A 27,008-nucleotide genomic window follows, 5' to 3' on the forward strand; every position below is an offset into this window, starting at 1 on the left:
GACAGAATATTTCTGTTTGGAGGGGTTTTATAAACGTGTTAAAAAAACAAAAACAAAAAACAGTTCTCCTCCAGAAAGAAATTCCATGAAGCAAGACATCTGCCCAGAACATGAACATTATCCCCGACGATAAATACAGACTGACTGATCTCTTGGTCTAGTGCGTAGCTGTAGTGGAGTATCACTATAGACTAGTTACAGGCTTATATCATGTATGATAGATACAGTAATCAGTATTCTGCCTATAGCATAGGCCTACATCAAACTATGGACCTTGGTATATAGCATAGACTTGATAACTAAACTATTAAATTTCAGATGATATCAATGCATTTCAAAGAAAGAAATTGTGTTCTTGCATTAAGATATTTACCTAATTGACTGCCTGTACAGGATTTTATCAATGATGCAAAGGCGAAAGCAAAAATCAGTGAAGATTTTCCTTGTTTTTTGAAGATTTGTTGGGCAGACAGTAAACACAGCATGACCATTTGTGTGTCAGTGAGTTCCGATCATAGCATCCACCAACACCAGAGATGAATTTTGTCACCCCATACATGATATCATCGTCATGTACCAGACATTGCTCAAGCCTAGTTTTCATGCTAATAACTTCATATTTCATTTCATGTCCCCGATAGAAACAGTTTCTTGTTGATACTGAGGAATTCTAATACTAGTAATAGTACAAATTTGTGTAAACATGTTACATCATGACATGCTAACTTGCTCTATTTCCTGTAATGAATGATACTCAGCCAGATAGTAAGGCTATTTTCTGTAATAAGTGAATGATAGTAAAGCTGTCACCATTTGATCAAAAATAAAGTTATTTCAGTTTGCCAGATGCCGTGTTAGGGGATTATGCTGCTGAAGGTTACAAGTGTTTTATAATGGCCTTGTTTGTGTATGTACAGTACTAATTTTACTAGGAACTAACTTTGTCTTGTGAGCAAAGTCCCTTGTAACACCTGCTCTAAATGAATGAAAAAGAGATTTTCTTTCTTTTTTTAAATGGTTGTAGCAGCATTTTAGCCCTCAGGAGACATCAAGGACATAGGTTCATGTTGACCCGTTGAGGATGGGCTGATTTTGCTACAACACCCATTTCCCGTAGACACTTGTGACTCGTCTTCAACAGGTTTTGATAAGATGTGCAATGATGTATTGTGAAAAATGATACACGGACAGTATGTGTAAAGTTGCTGTATGTTCAGATACCGGGTACTGTATTAGAGGTAGAGATGTTGGTATATTTAAAGGACAAGTTCACCTTCATTAACATAAGGATTGAGAGAATGCAGCAATATTAGTAGAACACATCAGTGAAAGTTTGAGGAAAATTGGACAATCGATGCAAAAGTTATGAATTTTTAAAATTTTTGTGTTGGAACCGCTGGACAAGGAGACACTAAGGCTTATGATGTCATATGAGTACAACAGTATAAAGAAAATGTAAAGAAAATTCAACATATTTTCACTTTTTTCGCATAATAAAAGAGCACTTTCGATTTGTCTCTTTCTAAAGGCAGTGGGAATAATATTACCCATAACATATGTCAGTAACAAGTCAAGGGAATGTGTACTTTTTTCAAAAGATGAAATTTTGTGAAATTCTCTTTATATTTTCTTTTGTACGCATGAGACATCATACACTGCAGTAGTCTTCTCATCCAACGGTGACTGCACAAAAACTTCAAAAATTCATAACTTTTGAACGGATCGTCCGATTTTCATCAAACTTTCAATGATGTGTTCTACTAATATTGCTACATTCTCTCAATCCTTATGTTAATGAAGGTGAACTTGTCCTTTAAGCAACATTTTTTTTGAAATGCTTCTTGTGTGCATGCGCTGTACAGATGAGGGAAGACACCAGATGGTAAATATTTAAACATAAAATGAAATCACATTCTCATGTAAATGCTTATGATTTAGACTAGAGAAGATTGTAGCATATATAATTCATTTTCCTCCAGCACCATAATGGATGATATAACACCAATGAAGCTGCTGTCCGTAGACCTGGGGTATGGGACAAATTTCTACGGCTCCGGTGTGAAGCACGAGAACTGCTCAGCAGAACCTGACCATGTGCCGTGGGTGTGGAACATTTTCCGGGAGTGCGTGACGGACTCCATGGAGTATGCTGGCTTCATCCTTGGCCTTGCGCAAATTTTGTGCTGGATTGTGGTTTTCTTTCCGTAAGTATGCACCTACCCTATCATCAATTTCGTTCTTTTTGTAGGTACTTTTTTTTTTGGGGGGGGGGGAATGATCAAATGCAATAACAAGAACGACAACACAATCCTTGATATACACAATATGAAAAAAACAAAAAAACACCAAAACAAACAAACATGAAACAGCAACTGTAACAAATTCTCACAGTTACTTTATCATTGTCATCTGTGTTACCACCACCACAAGCACCAGTTACTGGAAGAGAAATTAGCGGATTAACACCTAGTAATTTGAGTGGGCTCTTTGAGTGTGGTTGCAACTCGCAGATAACATAGATTTATCACTGTGCCCTGCAAATATACAGTATGTGTGTTATATCAGGTAGTTATATGTGAGTAGCTAGCTCACTTCTGTGTTGTATGTTTAGGTGTGTACCAGAGTTATGGGGTTTCATCATTTCCTTGGTCCATACAACCTGTAGTAGCCATGATAATATTCTGATAAACTGTTCAATGTTACTTCCTAAACTCTTCTCTGGGGCTGATTTTGTAATTTAAGATTTAAAGCGAAATACTGGTACCGGTACTTATTTGCCTGTAAAGGACAGTTCATGTCATTAGATTGATAACTGTTGAATAACTCCCCCCCCCCCCCACCCCCACCCCCCCCCCCAAAAAAAAAACCCAACAATAATAACAACAACAACAACAACAACAACAAAACAAAACAAGAAACTCAACGTCAGGGGCTCTTCATTTCCAACAATTACAAAGGGTCTTATTTACCGGTATATATTTGAGTTTAACCCCCCCCCCCCCACCCCCACCCCCACCCCCCCCCCAAAAAAAACTCCAACAATAATAACAACAACAACAACAACAACAACAACAAAACAAAACAAGAAACTCAACGTCAGGGGCTCTTCATTTCCAACAATTACAAAGGGTCTTATTTACCGGTATGTATTTGAGTTTACTATGAAGAAACATGTGTGAACCAGGTGCACTCTAATGTGCTCTTTTTCCTTCATTGGTTGTAATTAGTTTCTGTGCAATCTGTATGTAATATCTGCCTGCTTGCATTCTACTTGACTCACATACCAGTATCTGCCTGTTCATGTTTTACTTTACTCACCTCAAGGCAATTCTATGAGAACTACAAGCGGGGCAAGATGGACGAGGCCATAGCGCCCTCGTTCCTCATACTGTGGATGATGGGTGATTTGTCCAATATGTTGGGGTGCATTCTAGCCAAACAGCTTGCCACTCAGGTGAGATATGTTGACTGCTAACATGGAAAGGTCTCTGATAAACTCTATCCTTTGTACACTTCAGACAATAAAAATATGCTCTTATAGTACATAGGCAATAGATTTCACTGGTTGATTGGAAATAAATTTAATGCTTAAAGGGATCGTATAGTTTTGGTTGAAACCTAATTTCAGGTTTCTAACATTTTTTGGTGGGATAATGAGAAACCTCCTATGAAAATATCATATGAAAGAGCATGTAATTCTATGAGGAATTCAACTTTTATTTGATGAAAATTGGTTTTGAAATGACTGAGATATCCAAAAACGAGCGATTCTAATAAAGTGTGGGTCCCACACTTCATTACAATCGCTTTGTTTTACTTTGTTTTTGGATGTTTCAGTCATTCCAAACCCGATTTTCAGCAAATAAACTTTGAATTCGTCTTAAAATGGTATGCTCTGTACTATATCGTAAGTGTTTTCTTGGTATCTCGCAAAAAGTTAAAAGCCCAATTCTCATCTCCACCAATACTGTACCATCCCTTTAAATCATAGTATGACATCCATGCAGACTAGTCAGGGACATAAATTATGCATTTGTTTTGTCTGTATAGTTCTGCAGTATAGATATTGCTATTAAAGTTATATGTCAGGCATGTCACTGACTCTGGAAGACATGTAGATGTGATGTATTTTATGAGGAGAGGAATATATTTGACAAAAATCATCTAGGCATCCAAGTAATGAAATATTGGCTCTGAATATTCATCATAGGGAAATAGGTCTTGAATATCACAACAGTTTACTGTTGCAGGAAAAAAAAAGACTGAAATCAGTTACAAATATTTTTGAAACAAGAGACAATTGTTTTACAGTTCAAATATTTTGTAGGATTGATCAGAGTGCATTTTCCCAAATTCTGTAATTGTGCCAATTACTACAAATGACTTATTTTCAGTTTCACAAAGATCTGTCCAATCTCTAAACCATTTACAAACGTCATCCCAAGAAGGATGCTATGGTATCCACAAGTAGCATATCCTCTTCAGATTTATGAGCCTGACGTAGTAATTGTTTATGATTGCTTTCGTTTATGATTGTTTATGATTGCTCTTGCTTTCGTTAAAAATTGATGTTACTCTTTATGACACCAATATATCAAAATAACTATTATACATTGTGTCAGAAAAGTTTAGTCGTATCACATAGCTGTATTGGTCAATAGAACTTTAACCTGTTGAGGACGGTTTGATTTTGCTACAACACGCATTTCCCATAGACACCTGCCCGAGTATACTCGGGGCTCGTCCTCAACGGGTTAAATCATTTGGTAAAATCTGTAATGTTTTACTGCCATCATAGAAACTTCATACATGACATTTTCTCACGCATATTATGACACCTGAATTCACTTTGAACAATTCGCTGAAACTCATCTGAGGTAGAAAAAAAAATGCGTTTCCTGCTGAGATGTGTCTTGTACACACTTTGTAGAAGTAATTCATGATTTTGATGGTACTTCTGTTGTATTTTACAGTAGTTTGATGTTTTCATGTTGATAACAAGACTTGATTTTGCTTTGTTTTCTGACTCTACAGTTTGCCACAGCTGCCTATTACATTCTCATGGATGTAATCATCATTTCCCAGTTTGTCTACTATTACATCAAGAACAAGAGGAAAAGAGTTCCCATTGCAGGTAAGAAGTTTAAAGGGGTGTTGAAAATTAAAATGGTTGTATGCAAATGATCTCGTCTGAATGTAATCTTTACCTGTTCCTGTGTAATTTGTTGTTTTTGTTTTTAAGCTTTTGTTAATGAGTTGTTTATTGAAGTAATATTTAGAAGATAAGATGATGTTAGACTCATTTGTATATTTGTGTCATCTTGAGAAAGACAATGAACCCTTGTTTCTGTGCATGTGCTGTTATGTTTGAAAAACTGCCAGAACATACAACATGCCATAACAATTTCTAAGTTATCCCACTGGTCAGTTTGGAGTAAGATGGATATATGACAACATTAGTGAAGAGCCAGCAGTGACTGGCATTCAGTGACTGGCAGACTTTGTATTTTGTGGAAAGTAAAAAACAAAACAAAAACAAAACATGAATGCAGTCAAACCTGTCTTTACCAGCCACACAAGGGAAGAAGACAAGGTTACACAGAGACAGGTTATCAACCTTTAGGTGATGGCATAAAGCATGTGACCACTATGCAAAGACAGGTTTGACTATAGTTTTGTTTCATTGAAAGCTATAGGTAGTTTTAGCCAGCATGTCCAGGGGTGGTATTCTGAACACCGTTTTATCTCTGTTGTAACTTGTGTTGTAACTTGTGTTGTAAGTCTGTGAGTTACAACACCACTAAAACAGTTGTAAATCGGTATTCTGAAAACTGTTTTAACGGTGTTGTAAGTCATGATAACCACGCCCATCGCAATAATCATATCCAATAGGAAATATTGTTAGAAGTAGCATCTAAGACATTTCAACCAATAAGATTGCTCCCTTGGGCAAATGCGCCTTGCTTAACTCTGCGCGTTTTCACAAGCGCTCATTCTCTGGCGTGCGCACAAATAGGACAATGGCATGCGCAGGTAAAGAGAGCCAGAGATAAAATAAAGTTACAACAGACGCTTGATCGTTTTGCCTTCTTACCAGTTTTGACGTATAGTTGGTGCGGTAGGGGATTCGCAAAGCTATCTCAGATTGAGTCTTTTTATTTGAAATTTTGTTTAGAAAATAACATATCTGGCGTTCATGAGAGGAACCCAAATTTCATGGTTTATGGGGAACTAGACGCTTCTAAATTAAGTTAAGCCCTTGCAATGCCATGTTATTATCATTATTATTATCATTATTATTGTTGTTGTTGTCACTATCTTCACAAGATATTTCTTGGAGATCAATATCATGTCAAGTTCCATCATGGAACCTTAGACTTCTAATACTTTTCTCAGGATTCGCGCCATCCCCAGCAATAAATATTTTTGAAACACCCAAAGGTACTGATAATGAATTCTTATTGGTGAAGATAGTGAAATCATATATATTAAAAAAAAGTTTAATATCTTGAAAGATATTTTTGAAGTGAATAGTGCTTAAAACAAACTGCCGACGGTGCCGGTAACCTTTTTGTTCATGTGTTTGTGTTTTTATCTCTGTGCATAATTATGCAACGCGTATGTACTTGCAATGTTACTGTTACCAAATTTTGTATTGTGGAATAAGTTTACATTTTGTCAAACTGCTATATCTTTTGCCTTTCTGTGCATACATTGTTTTTATTTTGTGTATATCATTTTTATTTTGAACTCGCATACCACAATATTGAGTTGATTAATTATCTCACTATCTAACATAAGTTAAAACGAAAGTTACAGCAGATTTAAAACACCTTCCACCCTGTTTTATCTCAGAAGCATAAATTTGCACGGGGCACGACTTACAACAGAAGATAAAACGGTTTTCAGAATACCGTGTAATCTAATGGGTGTTCAGGCTTGCGCCCACTGTTACGCGCTTGCGCATACCCTAAGACAATGGTATGCGCAGGCAAAGAGTGCGCAAGATAAAACACAAGTTACAACAGAAGTTACAACAGAAGTTACAACAGAGATAAAACGGTGTTCAGAATACCGATTTGTTACAACAGACTTACAACAGAGATAAAACAGTCTCAGAATACCACCCCTGATGTTGTTGAGTATTAGCTTTCTAGACAATCTGTTGATTAAAGAGGAAGGGTTTTCTCATGATAGTATAACATGCTGTAAAGTACACCCTGCATACACTTGTAATTGTATGTGAGGGAAGCCATTACCAAACTCGGAACTCAGCACCATTATCAGTGATCATGATACTACAGTAGTCAATTGAGACTGCTAAGGGTACCAGCAGACTCGGGCAACAGTGTCAAACAATGAAGGGATTACAGGATACACACTTGACAATGAGATGGTCAGCACAAGCCCTTTCACCCCTGCCTGACATTGATCCACCCTTGTGCATGGTGATGGTATTTTGACCTCTGATCCCATCTTTACCCATAATCCCTTCTTGACCACTAATCCTGCTTAAATACCCAGTATGGGTTCAATTTTCAGAGAACAAAACACAAGTTCTCTCTTTGAGCCCTCTTCCTCAATAACTTCTAGAGACCAGTAAGCCTGTATACTTTACCCTTAGCTTTCAAGCCATGGTTTTAGCTTTCAATACATACTATCAGCCTTGGGTCAACCAATTGTATACACATGTATGTTTTGTTGCAGTGGAGATATACCTGTGTGTATGCTATGTATATCAAACATATAAAATATAGTTAAAGAAAGTAAGTGTTCACATTAGGACGGGTGGGGGGGGGGGGAGGTAGGTGATGGTGGGTGTTTGGGGGACTGCAAGAACCCCACTCCTGAAAAAAAAAAAATCAATAAAAAGATAGATTAGAAAATATAAAGAGACAAAAAAGTCAACAGTAACAACCAACGAAACCACACAAAAAAAAACAACCAAAACCAAAACATTTTGAAGAAAAAAATCATTAAATTCTCATTACTTTCACAACTAGAAAAGCACTCTGAGAGCGCAGACCTCCGCCAAGCAGTTACTTTCCACCGATGATCTTGCTCTTTCCAAAGAGATTTTCTCCTCTCCATCACTGGGGAAAAGCATGTTGGGCTCTTCCATAGAGATCAGTGATTTCCACCCTGAGGTATACATGCTGAAAAATTTCCCAATCTAGAAGCCTTTGTTAAGTCATAAACCCTCAGCTGCACAGCGCGCCTCGCCCTAGCAGAAACTAGAGCACGCACTTTAGTGCGCGCATGCAAACCTCACATACGTGCAGCCTGAACTCCCAAGTTCATTGACCCTACCTGCCAAAATATCAAAAATCCTTCATAAATCCCCCCAAAATTCTCGGATCACTACCAAAAGTTAATCGTTTGTTACTTGTGTCAGTCTCAACCTTTCCTGCAAGTTTCATCCCAATCAGTTAACTACATTTTGAGTTATTTTGCACATGGACAAACTAACTAACTAACTAACTAAATAACAAACAAACCAATGGTAACGAAAACATAGCCTCCTCCCTTGGCAGAGGTAATAAAGAGGTCATTATTGATTATTATTAACTATATGAGCATATACTAACTTTTCACTGTATCCTGTTATATGTTAAACCACTCGACATTTAGCTCTGTATCTGCATGTATTAATGCTTTTCATCCATCAGGTTCAAACAGATTTTGTTCCTTAATGACTTACACGACCAAAAGTACATTGTACATGTACCTCTGTCCGGGAAGGATAATGCTTGTCAGTTGGCTTTTCATTCATTGCACTCTTGAACAGATGTTTATTTGATACATTTGGTGTGTGAAGCTTGTCTCTGGTGATCAGTGGTTGTAGGATAACATAAGACACACCTGATGAGACATGTAAGCTATCAGTACATATGTTGTGATGATTTAAGAGCAGTAAGTCCAGTTGTTAAACTAGAAACCTAGGGTAATTATTCGTCATTTTATAGGGAAATATTAGGATCTTGTGTAGCTGCTCAGTGAATTGTGTGATGTCAAGTTCTGGTCTGTCTTGTTTTCAAATATATTTGTTTTATAACATAAAGTAGAACTATAATTTATAGATTATACATAATAAATATGTACCCATCTGTGATGTCTATATTTTGTCCTTGCAACCTTACAAAAGTGCAAATATGCAAAATTAGACATGAAACAGTCTTCAAGTTATATTTTCCAACAGCATTAATAATGAATTTCACTTGTTAATGGGATCGTTTAGTTTTGGTTGAGACCTAATTTCAGGTTTCTAGCATTTTTTGGTGAGATTATGAGAAACCTCTTATGAAATATGAAAGAGCATGTAATTCCATGAGGAATTCAACATTTATTTGATGAAAATTGTTTTTGAAATGGCTGAGATTATATCCAAAACAGAGTGATTCTAATAAAGTGTGGGACCCACACTTGTTTACGATCGCTTTGTTTTACTTTGTTTTTGGATGTTTAATTCATTCCAAACCTGATTTTCATCAAATAAACTTTGAATTCCTCTTAGAATGGTATGCTCTGTACTCTTTCATAAGTGTTTTCTTGGTATCTCGCAAAAAGTTAAAAGCCCAATTCTCATCTCCACCAATACTGTACCATCCCGTTAAGATGATTGGAGAACAAGTGTGAAGGTACCCATTGCAGGTTGTTTCACTTCACATTTGATATTTTGAGAAATGTATTGCTTGTTGTAATTTGTAAACAATATTTTTTTCAATTCTAATGGTCTCATGAAATAAAGAGGCAAGGAGAAATGGGCAAACCACTGAATTATCTGTGAAGAAAGATAGGACCCTTATCTGAAACCTGGACTACTCTGATTACAAAGGCATTTTCTTTTCTGACATTGATGAACATAACCTTTAACTAATGATAATCACTCACTTTCATTTAGAGAGTTCACAATATCATTCCTGTATGGTGTCTTATGTTCAACTATGTTCATCATTGTCAGAAAAGAGAATGTCATTACAACCAGAGTATTCCAGGTTTGTAAAAAGTCATCGTGTTGTATTATATCAAGGCTAGTGCTTACTGTCGCCATGCACATCCATTTACTTTCAGTTTACTGCTGGAGTAATCTATGAAGCAGCAGAATGGTATAGTGTTTAGGCATAAGCTAGGTTTCATATTCATTCAGAGTACTTATTAGGAAGAATCTATGGAACATACTTCACAATACCTGAGTATCACAGAAAGCTTGCTAAATTGATAAGAGTGTAATGGGAGAAAATACTAGAATTGATTTGTGATTTTGCTTGTAAACTCATGTCGCTATCTCGCAAGTTTGCTTCTTTCTCTGATTCCATTGTACAGAGGCTTCACATGAACACCCGTCAATCCAGTCGCTGTCAAATCCCTCGCATGTCATCTACTGCTGTGGCTTCCTCTTCTCAACCAGTTTTCTCATGTCATTACCATGGCAACAGGGCCAGGCCTCCTCCTCCCATCACATACAATCCCATCATGCCGCAGGGCGGTCGCTGCTGTCAGTAGGAAGCGATGATGGGTGTATACAGTATTACCGCCACACGCAGGAGTGTGTATTCACTGTAAGTAATTCTTGAGGTCTTGCATTTCAGTTTAAATGCCCCCATTCCTCTTACCATCAGAGGCTCATCTTATCGACCAAATACAAAATTTCTGTATACCAGGGGGATGTTTCATCAACGTTTGTCAGCGCTGACAATTTCAGCAAAATCCTTGGTTTTGATTGGCTGAGATGCTCTGGTCACTGACTGTTACTATGGTGATTGTCAGCGATGACAACTTTTTGCGCTGACAAACGTTGATGAAACACCCCCCAGATGTCAACATTTTGGTGGTGACTTAGTTCAGTCGGTAGCGTGTCTGCCTTACGATGCAAAGGACTCCGGTTCAATTTCAGGCGAGGTCCCACTGAGCAATGTTGTGTGTAATCATACCGTCCCCTCTAGAAAGAGGCAAACGCTTTGTCCCTCAGATAGGACGTAAAATGGAGGTCCCGTGTGTGAGAGAGTTACAACTTATGCACACACTCAGATCTCACTTCATTTATTCATCGCAAAGAGCAGGGTGTTTAACCCGCTGAAGTGGTCCCACCTTATATCCAACTTGACCCCATGGAAATCCAACTATTGCAGCTAGATACGGGCTATCGAGCCATCTTCTTAGATGAAAAACAAACAAAACAAACAATCATCAATGAGAAGTACAAAGACACTCTGGCAGGTAATATCCTTGTTTGTACATAAACAGGGGGGAATGGCCCCTCCCCTCAACGTTTCGCGTGATTATGCCGCAACGCGTGATGCTCTTGCCGCAACATTTTATTACTTTTTTCTTTCAAGTATCGCGCAACCTTTGAGACCAAATTCGTTTCTCCCGGGCATGCCGATTTGAAGCCACGCCCCTTTGAAAAAAATTTGTCAACCCCAAAATTCCTCAAACACATGATTTTTTACTTTCAGTGGCTGATAATGATTTATTTGAGCCTGATTATGCTTTTAAAAGTTTCTGTGACAAATTTTGATGAAAAAACCCCCAACAAAACAAAAAGTAAAAAAACAAAGAAATACATTATAAGAAATTCAATAAACAATAAAATAGGTAAGAAATGTGAAGCCGAATTTTTGCTTCAATATTATTTTTGAGGATATTGAAAAGAATATGTTCACCAAAAATTAAGTCTTGGAGCTTTATTTTTTTATTTCTAGGCAAAAATATATATATATATATATATTTTTGCATAAATTAGCATAAATCAATAGTAAATACATAAATCAAAATTTGAAAAATCTTTACATTGGCCTCTACCTCAGTGCAAATTTTCGCGAGGATCGCGCGATCCACCCCCTGTGGTTTCAAGTCCCTCAAAAACCCAGGTGGGATTAGGGTTAATGTATTGTATTGTAGTGCCTGACTCTGCAGTTGCCTCAAGCAAACTGCACCATGTAGGAAGCAGTAAGTGTGCCTATTTTTTGGCTTCACCTCTCACATGCTTCATATGATAGATACTCGAGAAAGATAAGTACTACTCGAAGATAAGTACTCGAGAAAGTACAATAGCAGCATACCATGTGACTTCTCTGCGTTAAGCAGACACACCGCGGGGTAGTTCCTCAGTCACATGCTACGATATCAAGAGGATGTGAGATAGATACCAAGTATGACCCAAGGGCATCCTGCTTGTTGTTTCCTCATTTGGCGGAGATAAATTTATCAGATCTACGTACGACATCAGCTTCCTTTTAGGGATACAGTACACGTGGTCAAGGTCTGAGCGGCTGAAGGCTTTGTTAGCACTATCTAATCAGTTTTAATTGCATGTGTGGGTGAGAAAGGCTAATGAGTATGCACATTCTTCTTGAGTGTACATGTACATGATAGTGAAGTGAATGTGTTGTGAATAGAATGATACTAAAGGTGAAGGCACATGACATGTTTAGAAGTACAGTTGAACCTCTCGTATCCGGACAAGTCAGGACCGGGGCTCATCCGGATAAGGGATTTGGCCGGATATGGGAGACTCAATGCTTTATACATGTACATATGTACATACACATGGAGGTCCTACTGATGTAGCCCATTGTAGTACCACATGTAGTAATGTGTATACTGCAACCTTTTCATTGTTACACTCAGTAACAGACCCCAAAATAGAGGTGTATGTTAATGTTGGAAGTGATATGTAATTCATGTGTGTTTGTGTAGGAGTTCTCAAGGAGTTGGGAATCCCCCTTTCCTCCCGTAATTAAAAAAAAAAAAAAAAAAAAAAAATCATGGCGAGATTGCGTCCGTATAATAGAGAGATCCGGATAAAGGGAGGCCGGATAAGAGAGGTTCAACTGTATGTCAACTTATCATCCCATGATTGGGCATACCTCTGATATTTCCTCCATGAACTTTATTCTGAAGAGGGCCATTTTGGTGTCAGTATGGCAGGCGAGCAGGGGACTATGAAACGGGCTCCGAACGTGTGTGTGTCCATGTGTACGTCCGTGTGTGATCAAAATGTTCAATTTGCTACTTCTCTGTCATTTATGAGCTGATTTTGATTCTGTTTGCTTTATATGAGAGCACTACATGGGAGCTTTGAAACTTCTACACAGAATTTCAGTTGTGACCTTTGACCTTGACCTTTGACCTATGTTGTACATTTTGCTACAAAATGCTACTCCTTCGCCATTTCTAACCCGATTTAGATTCCGTTTGCTTTATGTGATGGCACTAGTTTAGGGCTTCAAAACTTCTACACAGAATTTTGACCTTTGACTTCTTTGACCTTTGACCTTGATTTTTTGACCTGTATTGTACATTTTGCTACAAAATGCTACTCCTTCGCCATTTCTAACCCGATTTCGATTCCGTTTGCTTTATGTGATGGCATTAGGTGAGGGCTTCAAAACTTGTACACAGAATTTTGACCGTTGACTTTTTTGACCTTTGACCTTGATTTTTGACCTATATTGTACATTAGCTACAAAATGCTACTCCTTCGCCATTTGTAACCCGATTTCGATTCTGTTTGCTTTATGTGATGGCACTAGGTGAGGGCTTCAAAAGTTCTACACAGAATTTTGACCTTTGACTTCTTTCACCTTTGACCTTGATTTTTGACCTATATTGTACATTGCATGGCTACAAAATGCTACTCCTTCGCCATTTCTAACCCAATTTCGATTCCGTTTGCTTTATGTAATGGCACTAGGTGAGGGCTTCAAAACTTGTACACAGAATTTTGACCTTTGACTTCATTGACCTTTGACCTTGATTTTTGACCTGTATTGTACATTTTGCTACAAAATGCTACTCCTTTGCCATTTCTAACCCGATTTCGATTCCATTTGATTTATGTGATGGCACTAGGTGAGGGCTTCAAAACTTCTAAACAGAATTTTGACCTGTGATTTCTTTGACCTTTGACCTTGATTTTTGACCTACATTGTACATTGCATGGCTACAAAATGCTACTCCTTCGCCATTTCTAACCCGATTTCGATTCCGTTTGCTTTATGTGATGGCACTAGGTGAGGGCTTCAAAACTTGTACACAGAATTTTGACCTTTGACTTCATTGACCTTTGACCTTGATTTTTAACCTGTATTGTACATTTTGCTACAAAATGCTACTTCCGGCGGGGACATATATTACGCACCGCGTAATTTCTACTTTCCTTGTTTTAACTCTGCAGTTCAAATGCATTGGAATATGTAGGATTTAAGGCACTTCAGACTTTTTTAATCGATAAGTTTCAGATTTCTTTCGACCTTTTTTCTTCTGCAGGTACTCTCACACTCCTGCAAATGTGAATACACTGTCACTAGTGACAATTTGTGTTTACATTGGTGATAGATCTTAAAGATTGAAAATTATTTTCTAATTTGGTTGTTTCTCTTATTGTAACCACCAGAGTAAAGGCAAGATTCCTGTCAATTTTTCAGTCTTATGAAGAAGACAGTTAACAATTATGGTGGTCCATTGGGTGTTTTAGCATGCCACAGCAACATACAAGCATTTTTGCACAACATATTTTCAAAAATATGTAACATTCTATGCACTGTGCCTAAAATTTATGACATGTTGGCAAAAGACTTTTGCTGTTGAGTCACATGTGTCAGCAAACGTAAAAACATACAACTGTATTCACCACGCTGTGTTCAGAAATCCTCTTGTGTTAATTAAATAAGACATGATTAGCAAGTGACATTATATGTACATGTATGTCACTTCCTGTAAAACTGAGGAAGGAGGCCATTTGGGACTTGTAATCTGAATCACTGATTACACTTATTCCCACAACTAGTATACGTTCTGGATTATAAACCAGTGTTTTAAGAATGAAATCACAAATCAACCTGCATGAAGGATATGAAAATCCTGGACAGCAGTTGTTACAAGTGTATATTAGTTTTGATACGATGTCGTTTTTTTTTGTTTGTTTTTTGTTTTGTTTTGTTTTTTTACTGCAGTAGAAAAAATCAGTGATGTTGAGACTACAGCCATAGTATCCTCCTTCTTATAAACTCAGTAGCAGTGTGTTAGAAAATTGAGTACTTCATGCAGTAGTGTTTCAGTTTCGGAATGCAATTGTGCTGCCAAAGAAATCAGTCTGATAATATACACTATCAGTCTTTCATATGAATACTAAAGTGTAGAAGTTGTTAACCCTATGGGAAATGCGTGTTGTAGCAAAACCAGTCCGTCCTCAACGTGTTAAAATAGTATACTGTTTAATGCTGTAGGAGAGCTCTTATAGACATCATGATTATAGAATGCACACATACATGGGTATACTGGCTATGCAAGGTGTGATTTTTCTTTTGAGACCATAGACAAAAATGTGCCAATTTTCAAACTTTGGAATTCAGATGTACACTGTGGAAAAATCATTTCATGGTTTGCTTCACACAGATCGCATAGCTGTCATCAAGTTTGATTTGAAATTTAGTAGGTGACTTGAGGGAATTTCTCTTTTTCTTACAGAGCGAGTGCTGAATTGATTTATGTAATTAACATGTAATCCATAGCCACTTTCATCACCTGCTTCTTTTATGTTCTATCCATCTCTTCTTACACCAACAGACTACACTAGACATCATTGGCTATGTATGTGGCTGCTTCTCAGGAATTTTCTATGTAGGATCAAGGGTTCCTCAGCTCATCAAGAACGTGAGTATCATCACCATGGAGATTATGTCAGTGCGTCTCCTCAACTGTGTTTATTAGCAAGAATTAAAAAATGGGCTTCAGAATCTCTGCAATCTGATTGGTCAGTTATCATGCATTGATCTTTACTGATCCACACTGAGCCATGTGTCCAGTAAAATCCAAACGCATGGCCATGGGTCTGGTAAAGACCGAAGGCATGGCTCAAGCCTTGTAGGTGTACTGGAAGCATGATGGGGAAAAAGGTTGAATTTTCATGAATTTATTGTGCCATTTTATAAAACAAACAATGCAGAGGCCTATTTTGTGGATCATTGAGAATTGCATGCTCTCGTTTAACTTTGGGAACAGTCTAAAACACACTCACTGCGCTCATGGGCTGAAACAGTTCCAAAGTTAAACTCATGCCTCCAATTTTCACTGATCCTCTTTGCCCTTTGCATCATTTGTAATTCAATTTGAGAATGGTCTAAATGTGAAATGTGAATGTTTTCATCCTGTGGTGATGTATATTTATGGATGAATATGTCAGGGGGGTGTTTCATCAACTTGAATCACCATAGTAACAGTCAGTGACCAGAGCATCTCAGCCAATCAAAACCAAGGATTTCGCTGAAATTGGTCAGCGCCGACAGTTGTCGGCGCTGACAAGCGTTGATGAAACACCCCCCAGGTCTCTACTTTTGCACTTTCTTTTCTCTCCTTATCATTCTGTGATTATGATAATGATTATCATTGCCATCATTGTTATCGTGATCTTCATTATCATTATAGTTATTGTTCTTACATTACTCAGTATCATCATTGTTGTTGTCATGATCATTTGCTCTCACAATTTTAGTTACTTTTTCACTCAGCTATGGCATGATACTGTTCCCTGTTCTAATATCATAATGTCTTTGTTATTCTCAAGTTTAAGAGAAGGTCAGTGGAGGGCGTGTCCATGCTGATGTTCATCTTGACGGTCATGGGCAACATCTTCTATGGAGCATCGATCCTTATGGAGGACACAGCGGTGGTCTTTATCATCAGACATCTTCCTTGGTTGGTGGGCAGTCTGGGAACCCTCTTCTTCGACTGCATCGTATCCTTTCCAATTTGTTTCGACTTCACTCGTTCTCTTTTGCCGAACAAACTTGCTCTGCATAGGATTTGTGTGTGCTAGCTGTTGGAACCCTCTTTGTAGAGTTTTGTAATACTTAATGAGGCATTACAAATGCTTGCCATCATTTCCCACTATGAAATTACAAATATTGTAAACATCAATATTTTCGTGGGATTAATTTTTCACACTAAGCAGCTCAAAACCATGTTTGCAGGTTCTTGAATTCGCACTGCCCAATTGTCAATCCATCCGCATTGTGCAGAGAAGATTGTAAAGATATTTTCTTGGGTTCTGGAATTTACGCTAGTCCAAAGTAGCTTAAAATATCCGAAATTAATGTACCCTGAAAATTTCTGCATGTACATTATCATGCAGACTGCTCTCATGTATGAAATAATATGTGACCCGCGACAACGGTTTCAGGCAAAAGTCGCAAGAGCAAAATCCCTCCTCGGCGGGGTACAAAGATTTCGAGCATTATTTTTGTCGATTTGGGGTTTTGGCAGAAATAGAATCTTTGAGATGTTTTCTACATCTACACTAAATTTCATAGCATAAGACTAAGTTTTTCCTATCGAAAATGGAATTTTAAACACCCTATGTTGGAACGCACTCATCAGTTTCGATCTTCTTTCGAAGTGTTGCTACGGCACGGCATCTCGCATGCGATTGGCTAGTGCGTCGCACACATTTACATAGTCTGGCTTTCGGAGATAGGTCTTGCAGCGTGTCAGAAATGTTTTGTCCACGCGTGCATGCTCCATTGTTGTTGCGACAATAGATACCAGTACGCTCGCTTTGTGGTGTATGCACTTCGTTTGGCTTTCAATCCGAGCTTTTCTACCGCAATGTTCGACAATGGAAGTGAAACAATAAATGAACAGCAACACTAGGCAACACTAACTTCCAACGTGAAAACAGATACGATGGGGAACATGGTTTGAATGTATCAGAGTCGCAAATCGCCGCTCAAACCGTGCAACATACGATCGGAAACTTAACTTGTCAATTGTGCTTGTAGTAAATGATGACAGCAGGTTGACTCAAAAGACAGCAGAAGAGAGGAAAGGAGCAGTCATAAATGACCAATTAATATTCAAATAAACTGTACTAAATGCCAAAATTGCACCTAAGTAAAGTCGTGTTTGTATGTTTGTTTAAGTTTACCGCACAATGCGGTAAAGGCTGAGAAAAACAGCGACAGGAAGCGTGACCCTTCCCATCTTTCTGCCTTTGAAAGGATCCCAAATGATTAAATCTAAAAGACAAATAAACCGCAATGAAAACATGATATGTAAAGATGTGGATACGAATGCACCACCCGCTGCTTTGACGTGTACACACAGGCATAGCAAGTGGACGCCATCGGGCAATACGTACACATCCACACGTAACCAGCAAGCTTACAATTATCGTATCCGCCATCTTGAAAGACATACTGGTAAACAAACCAGAGTGAAACGCATTGTGTATTCGGGTTTATATGCTGAGTTCCGAGGAAGGTGCCCGCGAAATATGACTCTCTCAGTGAGCCAATCAGAAGCCGCTGTGGTTGCTAGAGGCGGAGCTTAATCTCGATTGGCACCATCGTACAGATGGATGATTCTCGGCTCGCATCGCTGCTCGGTATTGTCTTTGAGGAAGAGGTGAATCTTCAAAGCCCGTTTTCCCGCAAGTTTGTCAGGCTAAGAAATCAAAAAGTGCATCATATTTTGCTTTATATATCCACTTACGGTACCAGAGAATACAAGTGTTTGATATCATTGTAAAGCTTAGGAAATGGGCAATGTGATTCAATGAAAAATGAAATTTTAAAATTCCCGACTTTTGCCTGAAACCATTGTCGCGGGTCATATATTTGCCTTATAATGCAAATGTGACCTTGCATCACAAAGCTGTCAAGAAGTCACCAGACATTGATTTTCAGTTATGGGCAGATTCTGAAAGAGCAGACTTTTAATGATTTATAACTTCATTTAGATGGACTCTCCTAAACCTATTTAGATATTAGAATGAAAGTTCACACTCTGGAAAAGTGTTTACTGAGAAAAGAGGCTTTGAAGTATAGGGTCTATTCAGGTGCTTAATCTCATCAAGCTGCACTCTGTGCGATGAATAAGACATAAGACACGATGTAAAACTCTGCTAATCACAGTGAAGGGATTATCAGATTAACCTGAAATTTTACACACTCTTTAAAGCACATTCTACAAATGTACTTATGACTGATACCAACTTTAAATGCAGTAGTAATAATCCTTTCAAAAGCTATCAGAGTTTAAAGTTAACAGTGTGTTAATTTTTTAATGAAATATGAAGGGACCTGTGAGACATATTAAATCACACCATTAACGGTATGAAAAATGGTGTTCATTAAAAACTGCCAAAAATACATATCCTATTCTTTTTCAACGCAAATGTCAGAATTTCATAGAAGTGTCACTCTTCCAGAAAATATTAAAAAAAAGAACACTTAAAAATTAACTATGCTCACCAAGTTGCTCTTTGCCCAGAGCTGTTCTTAATTGCGTATGCTGCACAGCTGTCATGAACTGTCCGTGAATGATTGTATTGTAAACAGTTTCATAATCCTGATTTGCATTTTTCATGATGACCTCCCTTCATGTGGGGGATTCTCATATTGTTTTACCCAGTAGGCAAGTATAACATAAATTGTAGCCAGGTTTTGGGTTAATCATATGAAGACATAACAGCTTGGCAAGTTGTAGCTAGTCCGGTGGCACATAATGGGTTGATATCAATCCCTTCTATGCAGCAACGACCAAGTTCCTTTAAGCCTCTGTGGACCACAACTTATAGAAATTGCACAGATTTTGGTTGTTGATGGTACAGGCACGGTTAAACAAGTGGCAGGGAAATCCTCACCCTTGATTTCCTTAACCCATCCTCCTCCAACACCACTCAGATGCTGTGTCAATTCGCTGCCTTCCGGTACTTTCGGACGAAGCCGATCAGGACCGAACAAGAGATAGAGGAAGACAAGAGACGATTGCTCCATGGCACCTTGTAGGACGTTACCACGATGACGGGAAACAATATGTGTGTGTTTGTTGAGATTGCAGTCCTTCTTTCAGCGGTAAAAACCAGTGCAGGAAGTGATGCACTGGAATTTGGGGCGTCTTCAGTGGAATCATGTTTTACATCACATGTGATCGTATCAGTCTATTATTTTGAGAAGGTACGAGAGAAAGATTTTAGTCTGTTTTGTACATGTACATCTGCTAAAATGTGCTTTAAGCAGAAACAAACACAAAATCTACAGAATTTTTTTTTCATGAAAACGGGGAACACTTCCAACTCAAACCTAGCATCATCATGACAGAAATTGGATAGACATATGTGCAAACTGCCATTTAACCAGTTAAGTACTGTAAAGCTGAACAATAGGTCCTACTTTATACAAAAAGAAACAACAGATCCCCACAGTGTAGCCACTTGCGTGTGAAGTGGGTGATATTTGTGCACCGTACACATTACAAGCCACGCTAAAGGAAGAAAGTTTTGCTGTGAACTCTAATACCATTGTGCTTTGGTCATGGCTTACAGTGTTCTTTTATTTTCTAAGGCTGTTTCTCTAATTCCAGGCAGTATAAAGTGAGTATACATTACTCTTTATCGCTCTATTGTTGTTTAAGTGCAACTATTTACCAAGCAATGCAGTATGTGTTGTTTTTTATTAACTTTAGGGTATCAAATAGCAGTATTAGCAACATTGCTCTCCTTGTGATATAATCAATGCATCTTTTAGTCATCCTTTATCTGGATTCAGGGTTCATGAGCAGCATTGTTTTATTCAAAACTACTTGTTTCTTATTTTGAACTATAAAGAATATATTTCTTTGCATTTTTATTTAATTAATGGTCCATGGAGATTGGAATACCTGTGCTCTCATTCTGCTCTGCTGCCACTATGCTGGTGTCTTGAAGAAATCTTATTTTGAACCGAGTCTTTGATTTTCCTTAGGTACTGTGGGAGTATATTGCTGCCATATTTTATTACTGTTAGCAAATCTAAATCAATGTGGGAAATGTGTCCTGGGGATGAACCAGCCAGTGAGAATAATGACATACTGTACGAGCTGAAATTTTCGCGTACAGATATTTTCGCGAGTTGCGACTTGGAGGACATTTGCGCGTGTTGTTAATTTCGCGGTTGCAACAGTCTAACTGAACGTAACTATTTGCACGTTGTTATTTTCGCATGTTGTTATTTTCGCAGTTCAAAGGCGATTCGCGAAATTCGCGAAAATAAAACCACCGCGAAAATTTCAGCTCGTACAGTACATAACATTCTTTGGCCCTGCTATCAGAGCTTGATCTTGTCATTTGTGCGTGACTATTACGCAAACTGGGTCATTTCTTTCTTTCCTTCTATTCTTTTTTTTTTTTTGGGGGGGGGGACTCTTGATATGATTTGTTGTGAAACAGAACATTGGATTTGAGTACATTTCATAAGTGAATATGAGATAGATTGAAAAGACTGTGTATGCTGATGAAGTTAAGGAAAGTGTTGGAGAAAGAAACAGAGTTAGACGGACGGAGAGAGAGAGAGAGAGAGAGAGAGGAATAGTAAAATCAATCGTTTTTAAATCCCTTTTTAGTCATTCTAAGCATTTTAATGACATGTATCAAACTTTTTAACCACCCCATTTACTATATCTCTTAAGTTTTAATGGTAACCACCATCCTGTACTAGACACATTTGTCGATATGCACTGCCTACAATCTCTAAGTTTATCTATTGGAATATCAAAAGCGCTTTTAGATAATGTGCAGGGTAGTCCTATTATTGTGCAATCATAATATTACCCTCAAAATCCATTATCATGTCATCAGTGCAGTACGACCAATCATGTTTGTATCTTGCGTGTATCCAACACAGAAAATAACATCACAAGATTGTTATACTGTAAGTGTGAACTTATTCATTAACCTGTTGAGGATAAGCTAATTTTTCTGTAACTTACTTTCCAATAGACACCTGCCCAAATATATTAGGGACTGGTCTTCAACGGGTTAGTGACTTGTCAAAGTCTGCTTGCTGAGAGTTTGCTATTCTTACTTTCACTTGTTTTGGCTTACCTGATTGTGTGACCTTTACCCAAATAAAAAAACAAACAAATATACAAACATATAAACAAACAAGCATTGACATGCCCTGAAACTGTCACAATTTAGAATTGGAGCAAGCAATTTATTCTTTAAATGCATAATAAATGCATTATGGAATGTCACTAAACCAACCAACAAAAGTAGGCAGCCATTGACATGCCTTGTAACTCTCATGATTTAAAATTGGAGCAAGGTATTTATGCATTATCCAGTATATATATATATTATATATTTCATTTTATTTTTTTAATGCATACTACATCATGGAATGCCAGTAAACCATGAATTCGTGCAGTGGCGGATCCAGAGGGGAGCGCACTGGGCGCGCGCCCCCTCTTTATTTTTTGTTAAAACAAAAGAAATAAAAAGAAAAAATGGGGGGGGGGGGGCTCGTGCGCCCCCCTTTAATTTTGTAAAGGCGCCTCCCCTTTACAGAATTCCTGGATCCGCCCCTGTCATGTCACTCACAGTACCATAGTATATCCTAGGAATAGAAAGAAGGGCTCATTACAATTATGCAGGGATATATTTCTGTTTCCTTGGTGCTTTGCTTGAAATCCAAAGTTTTGTTTGCGATAATGCATCATTATCTGTCTTATGTATTGAACACAATGTAGAGCAGTTAGATAAACCTAACGTTTAGTTATTTTGCAGTGGCGTTATGTTTAAAGAGGGTGGGTGGATGAGGTGTCCAAAATTAGTTATTTGGACACCTCATGTATTGCCAATTTGGCAAGTTTAATCAACCACATGCACTTGATGCAATGTAAACTTCAAAGTGCATATAATCCCTGGGTGACAAGACCTTATATCTAAAAAAAATCATGGATTGTCTTGAGCAAAACAGAACAGAACAGAACAGAAAAGAAAAAAATAATTAATTTTCAAGCCATTTTTGCTAAATGACATCACTGTTGATGTCAAACATGGTAGAAACTTTGTTTTGGGTTACATCAATAATTGTATTGTTTTAGAACTCAAATCAGTATTTTGATGTTCAATATTGAGTTAGGTTTTTAAATTATATGATGCCATAATATGATATGAGGGCTTGTCACTCCAGGGATGCTATGACATTGTAATACCTTATAAGGAGACATTCTCATAAAGTGTACTTCCAGAGACATTTGAGTGTATTCGTCTTGCCATGAGAAGTATTAATTAGGCCTATCAGAATTTGAAGCTGTGTGTGTGTGTGTATGTTTGTTAATAGGTGTCTGTGCTAGAATATAGTTGTGAATTATTAATCGTGAGTGGAATATCTGTATGTCCACAGCAGTCACGCCCTGCCCTTAAAGGGGCATAGTCCCGGTAGTGTAGAGGGCGCTGTTGATGATGCTGCCGATCACTGTTAGCATTGATACGAAGATTACCGAAGTTGAGCTGTCATCAAGAGTAAAGTGCGTAGGTGTTGCTAAGTAACGTTGCCTTTGTTGTCTTCTCTGCTCATCGCGCAGTCTGTAGTAATGCCAGGGTGCGTGCAAATGTGCTTCTTATTATGACATCACAAAAGAAGTTTGCTGAAGCTGTCATCCCCCTCAGCCGAATCATGAGCCGAACTGTGATCAGACCACTGACTACAGTGAATTGGACTACTTCGGACTCGGGAAAGTGGGCCAAAGCGTAAGCGCCAAGAGGAGTCGATAGCGTAGGTCTCTATAGGAAACTCGCGCCTTGCGCCCGCGTACGCATTTGACTAAAACACCGGGACCATGCACCTTTAATACATTTGGGCTGTGACAATTATAATGTTTCCTCCTAAAGATGGTTTTTTCATCATACAATTGGCTCTAACTCGATTTATACATGAAAGTCTGAGTGCTTTTCTTCTACATCTTACCTCAGTGTAGCTTCTAGGTGAACATGATACTCCGTGGTCTTCCGAACCAGGGTTTAACACATCTTTTGTAAACATATATCTTATAAAAACAGAAATTTCAAGGCTCTGCTGATTCTGTAATGGCTGTTTGTTCTCTGTTCTCTGGTATATCTTTGTTTGTTTGTTTTTTAAAGAACTTTGCAGTGTATCATGTCATAAACACCAGAGGAAATTCCGATGCAGTGTAATGCATGTATGTCGACTATAGCTACTTAACATGGTTCACTATTCTTTGAAACCAGTTAGACACAAATTGATGTATTACATATAATGTCATCAGCTTTCATCTGCTCTGACAGTACTTGCATGGAGTGGTTGTGTGTGCCATTTTGACGTACACCTTTGCAATCATTTTACACCTGCACATTATTGTTAAATCTTTTAATACCACAATAGGCGCGGTCAGACTGGCAAAAGATTGAGAAGTTTAAGATCGTGAAGTTTGGGCCATTGGTACGCGCGCAAGCAAGAGTGCGCCGTCCGATGGCTAGTGATTGTGACATAACAATGCCCATCTGTACATGACATAAGTTTGGGCCATTGGTACGCGCGCAAGCAAGAGTGCGCCGTCCGATGGCTAGTGATTGTGACATAACAATGCCCATCTGTACATGACAATGGCCTCGTGCTTCGGAGGCACCGCCCGCAAACAGATTGAGAAGTTTCGCGGGAAGTTTTGCGGGAAGTTTGCGGTCACACTGGCAAAACTTCGAGATCTTCAAGATCGCGATCTTAAACTTCGCGATCTTTTGCCAGTCTGACCGCGCCTAATGTTACGGTTTATTTCATTGGAAGTATGGAAATTCCACATGCTTTATGAATATTTTGTAGTGTCATGAGCTCTTCATATCTGGGTTTTTTATGACCCCATTGTACAATAGTTATTCATTGCAGCAAACATATCTGGTAAAACATTTTTAGCCGGGGGTTGGATCTTTTTAAACAAGTGATAAGTTACGTGCATAGACAGGTTTGAGTAAATCAGAAATGTTTTGTTGCGTGGATGTCATTTAATATAGTGCTCATTCAGAACAGGTGCTGTGTTATGAATTAATTTAAACATAACTCCATCTTTGCAAAAGTAACTACTGGGTATTTGGTTCAGGGTAACTCTCAGGCATAGTTATGCAGGTGTGCACAAGTGATTTCAGGACTGTTAAAAGTGAAATCCAACACCATATTTACGTTGGCTGTAATAAATAGAGTAAAATCAGATGTGCTGAGTGGAAAAGATTTCAGCCAAATCCAAACTTAAACGGAAAGTTGTAGAATTTTGAAGTTTCATTGTCTTCACAAAACAGTGTCATTAGTTGCAATAAATTGTGCAAAATGGAGGTGATAGTTTCATCTTTTCTCAAGTCTCTCCCATGGATATGCTCAGAAATGTTTCTGGAAATATTGTTTATTTAAGATGAAATAAGTAAGGATATGTTGTCTAAAATGTCCCCAAATTATCAAAGTCTTGTAATAATGTGGGTGATGGTTTTAGGAGCAATGGATTGTATTTGCAGAAGTACCAGAAGCATCATTTCTATATTTTTGTTTTTGAGGCAATTGGGTAGTTTTAAAGTGATGACATCATTAGACATATTTCCCTGTGTGTGGTTGCAACCAACATCACTTTTTGGTGAAAACTTGAAAAATTGCATAACTTTGTGATTTTTTTCAGATTTTAATGAAATTTCCACCAGTTTTTTCATCCAATTTATTTATTTAACTTGGATATGGTTAGAAATTTCATAGTAGTGTATTCATGTGTCGTGCGCTGTCCCAAAAAAGTGGTTGATGTGACCTAGGCCTGTGGAGTACAATGTCTACTATTAAAGTAACTCCTTAATTTACCCATTAATATCTGATTGTAGCACAATGCTGTCTTACAACCGCATGATACATTCCTTTTTCTAACATGGTAGCAAATGGAGATACAGTGTATATCATATGGATATTATTCTCTTTTTATTATGGAATTACTTAAGTACATCTTTTAACACCAAAAATGTAATATTCCTACAAATATAGGTATTTCTTCTTCCTCAGAATATGATAGAACTTCATGATAGAAAATCATACATATCCTCCACATCTTCCTGAAGCTTTAAAGCACGATATGAATTAGATCTCAGTATGTGGCAAGTGAACCTTTCTGGGTTACAATTTTACCAATGCAAGTTATTATTTCAGTACACTTCCTGTGTAGAGCTGGCTTTGCAGAAAATATTTGTGGCAGATGTTATTTTCATTTCTGTGGTGTGATACATGTTTTGAATCCACCAGTCTTTGTGTGAAAACCTAATTGTTCATGTGTATATATCAATGTACTTTTTTTCTTTTTCTTTACATTGGTATATATTATTAATACTGAGAATATATTGAAATATTCTGTAATATATGACTACAAAGCAACGAATAAATCTGTATTTTTAAGATTCTATTTCACATTGTAACATGCTCTGGTGCTTAATGTCATGTGGTGATCCGTTCGTTAATAGTGGAATATTGAAATGCCAGGTGTTGTAGTAGATGGTGCAGTACTGCAGATCCTTGTATTTATATATCATGCATTTTTCTCCTCTATGGTATTACCCATTGACTGTGGCAAATCATAAGGATTAGCATATAAAAAGGAATAACTCTTTGTAGCTTACAAGAAAATGTCACTACATATCCAAGTTGAATGTAGGGAATAGGAGTGAGGCTAGATTAACCAAGATCAGAAGAAATTTTTATCAAATTGGACATGCCCTGCACCCCTTAAAAAAAAAAAAAATTGCAAGCCCAATGAGGTGAACATGTTCTCTCAATACAGTCATGGTATTTGCAACCACATTGGTGAATTTAGTTATGAGTTGAGGACATCATTTTCTCACATAAAACTACTCAGTAAGCCATGTTTTGGGTGATAATGTAACAACTGGAACCCCCTGTCCCGCTGCTAACTACATGTAAGTTGCTGTAACTCTGTAATAATTAGATGTTCAGGACAAGATTCATTCATTTTTTGATATTTTAATTCCAAAAGGGATATTCAGAGAAGATTTGTGCACAGATCTATGGGAAACTTGCCAGTCAATGACATCATCGTATCTAATTTGCATATGTGATTGTAACCATTATCACTGCTTTTATTATATATGAAATACCAAAACATTATATAAATATATAACATAAAATACCAAAACATATATATATATATATATATATATATATATATATATATATATATATATTATATACATA

General features: G+C 37.7%; 1 protein-coding gene across 1 annotated transcript; it reads left to right on the forward strand.

Moving 5' to 3' along the window:
* The first annotated feature begins 1,901 nt into the window (after positions 1-1,901).
* On the forward strand, positions 1,902-20,588 carry LOC140238933 (lysosomal amino acid transporter 1 homolog). Its single transcript, XM_072318830.1, is given in 8 exon segments — positions 1,902-1,937; positions 1,939-2,204; positions 3,325-3,454; positions 5,035-5,134; positions 10,324-10,559; positions 15,571-15,657; positions 16,568-16,738; positions 19,686-20,588. Coding segments are annotated over 8 exon segments (1,131 nt in total). The 3' UTR covers positions 19,791-20,588.
* The last annotated feature ends 6,420 nt before the right edge of the window (positions 20,589-27,008 follow it).

This window comes from Diadema setosum, chromosome 15 (assembly GCF_964275005.1).
Source record: "Diadema setosum chromosome 15, eeDiaSeto1, whole genome shotgun sequence".
In the NCBI taxonomy this organism is placed as follows: domain Eukaryota; kingdom Metazoa; phylum Echinodermata; class Echinoidea; order Diadematoida; family Diadematidae; genus Diadema; species Diadema setosum.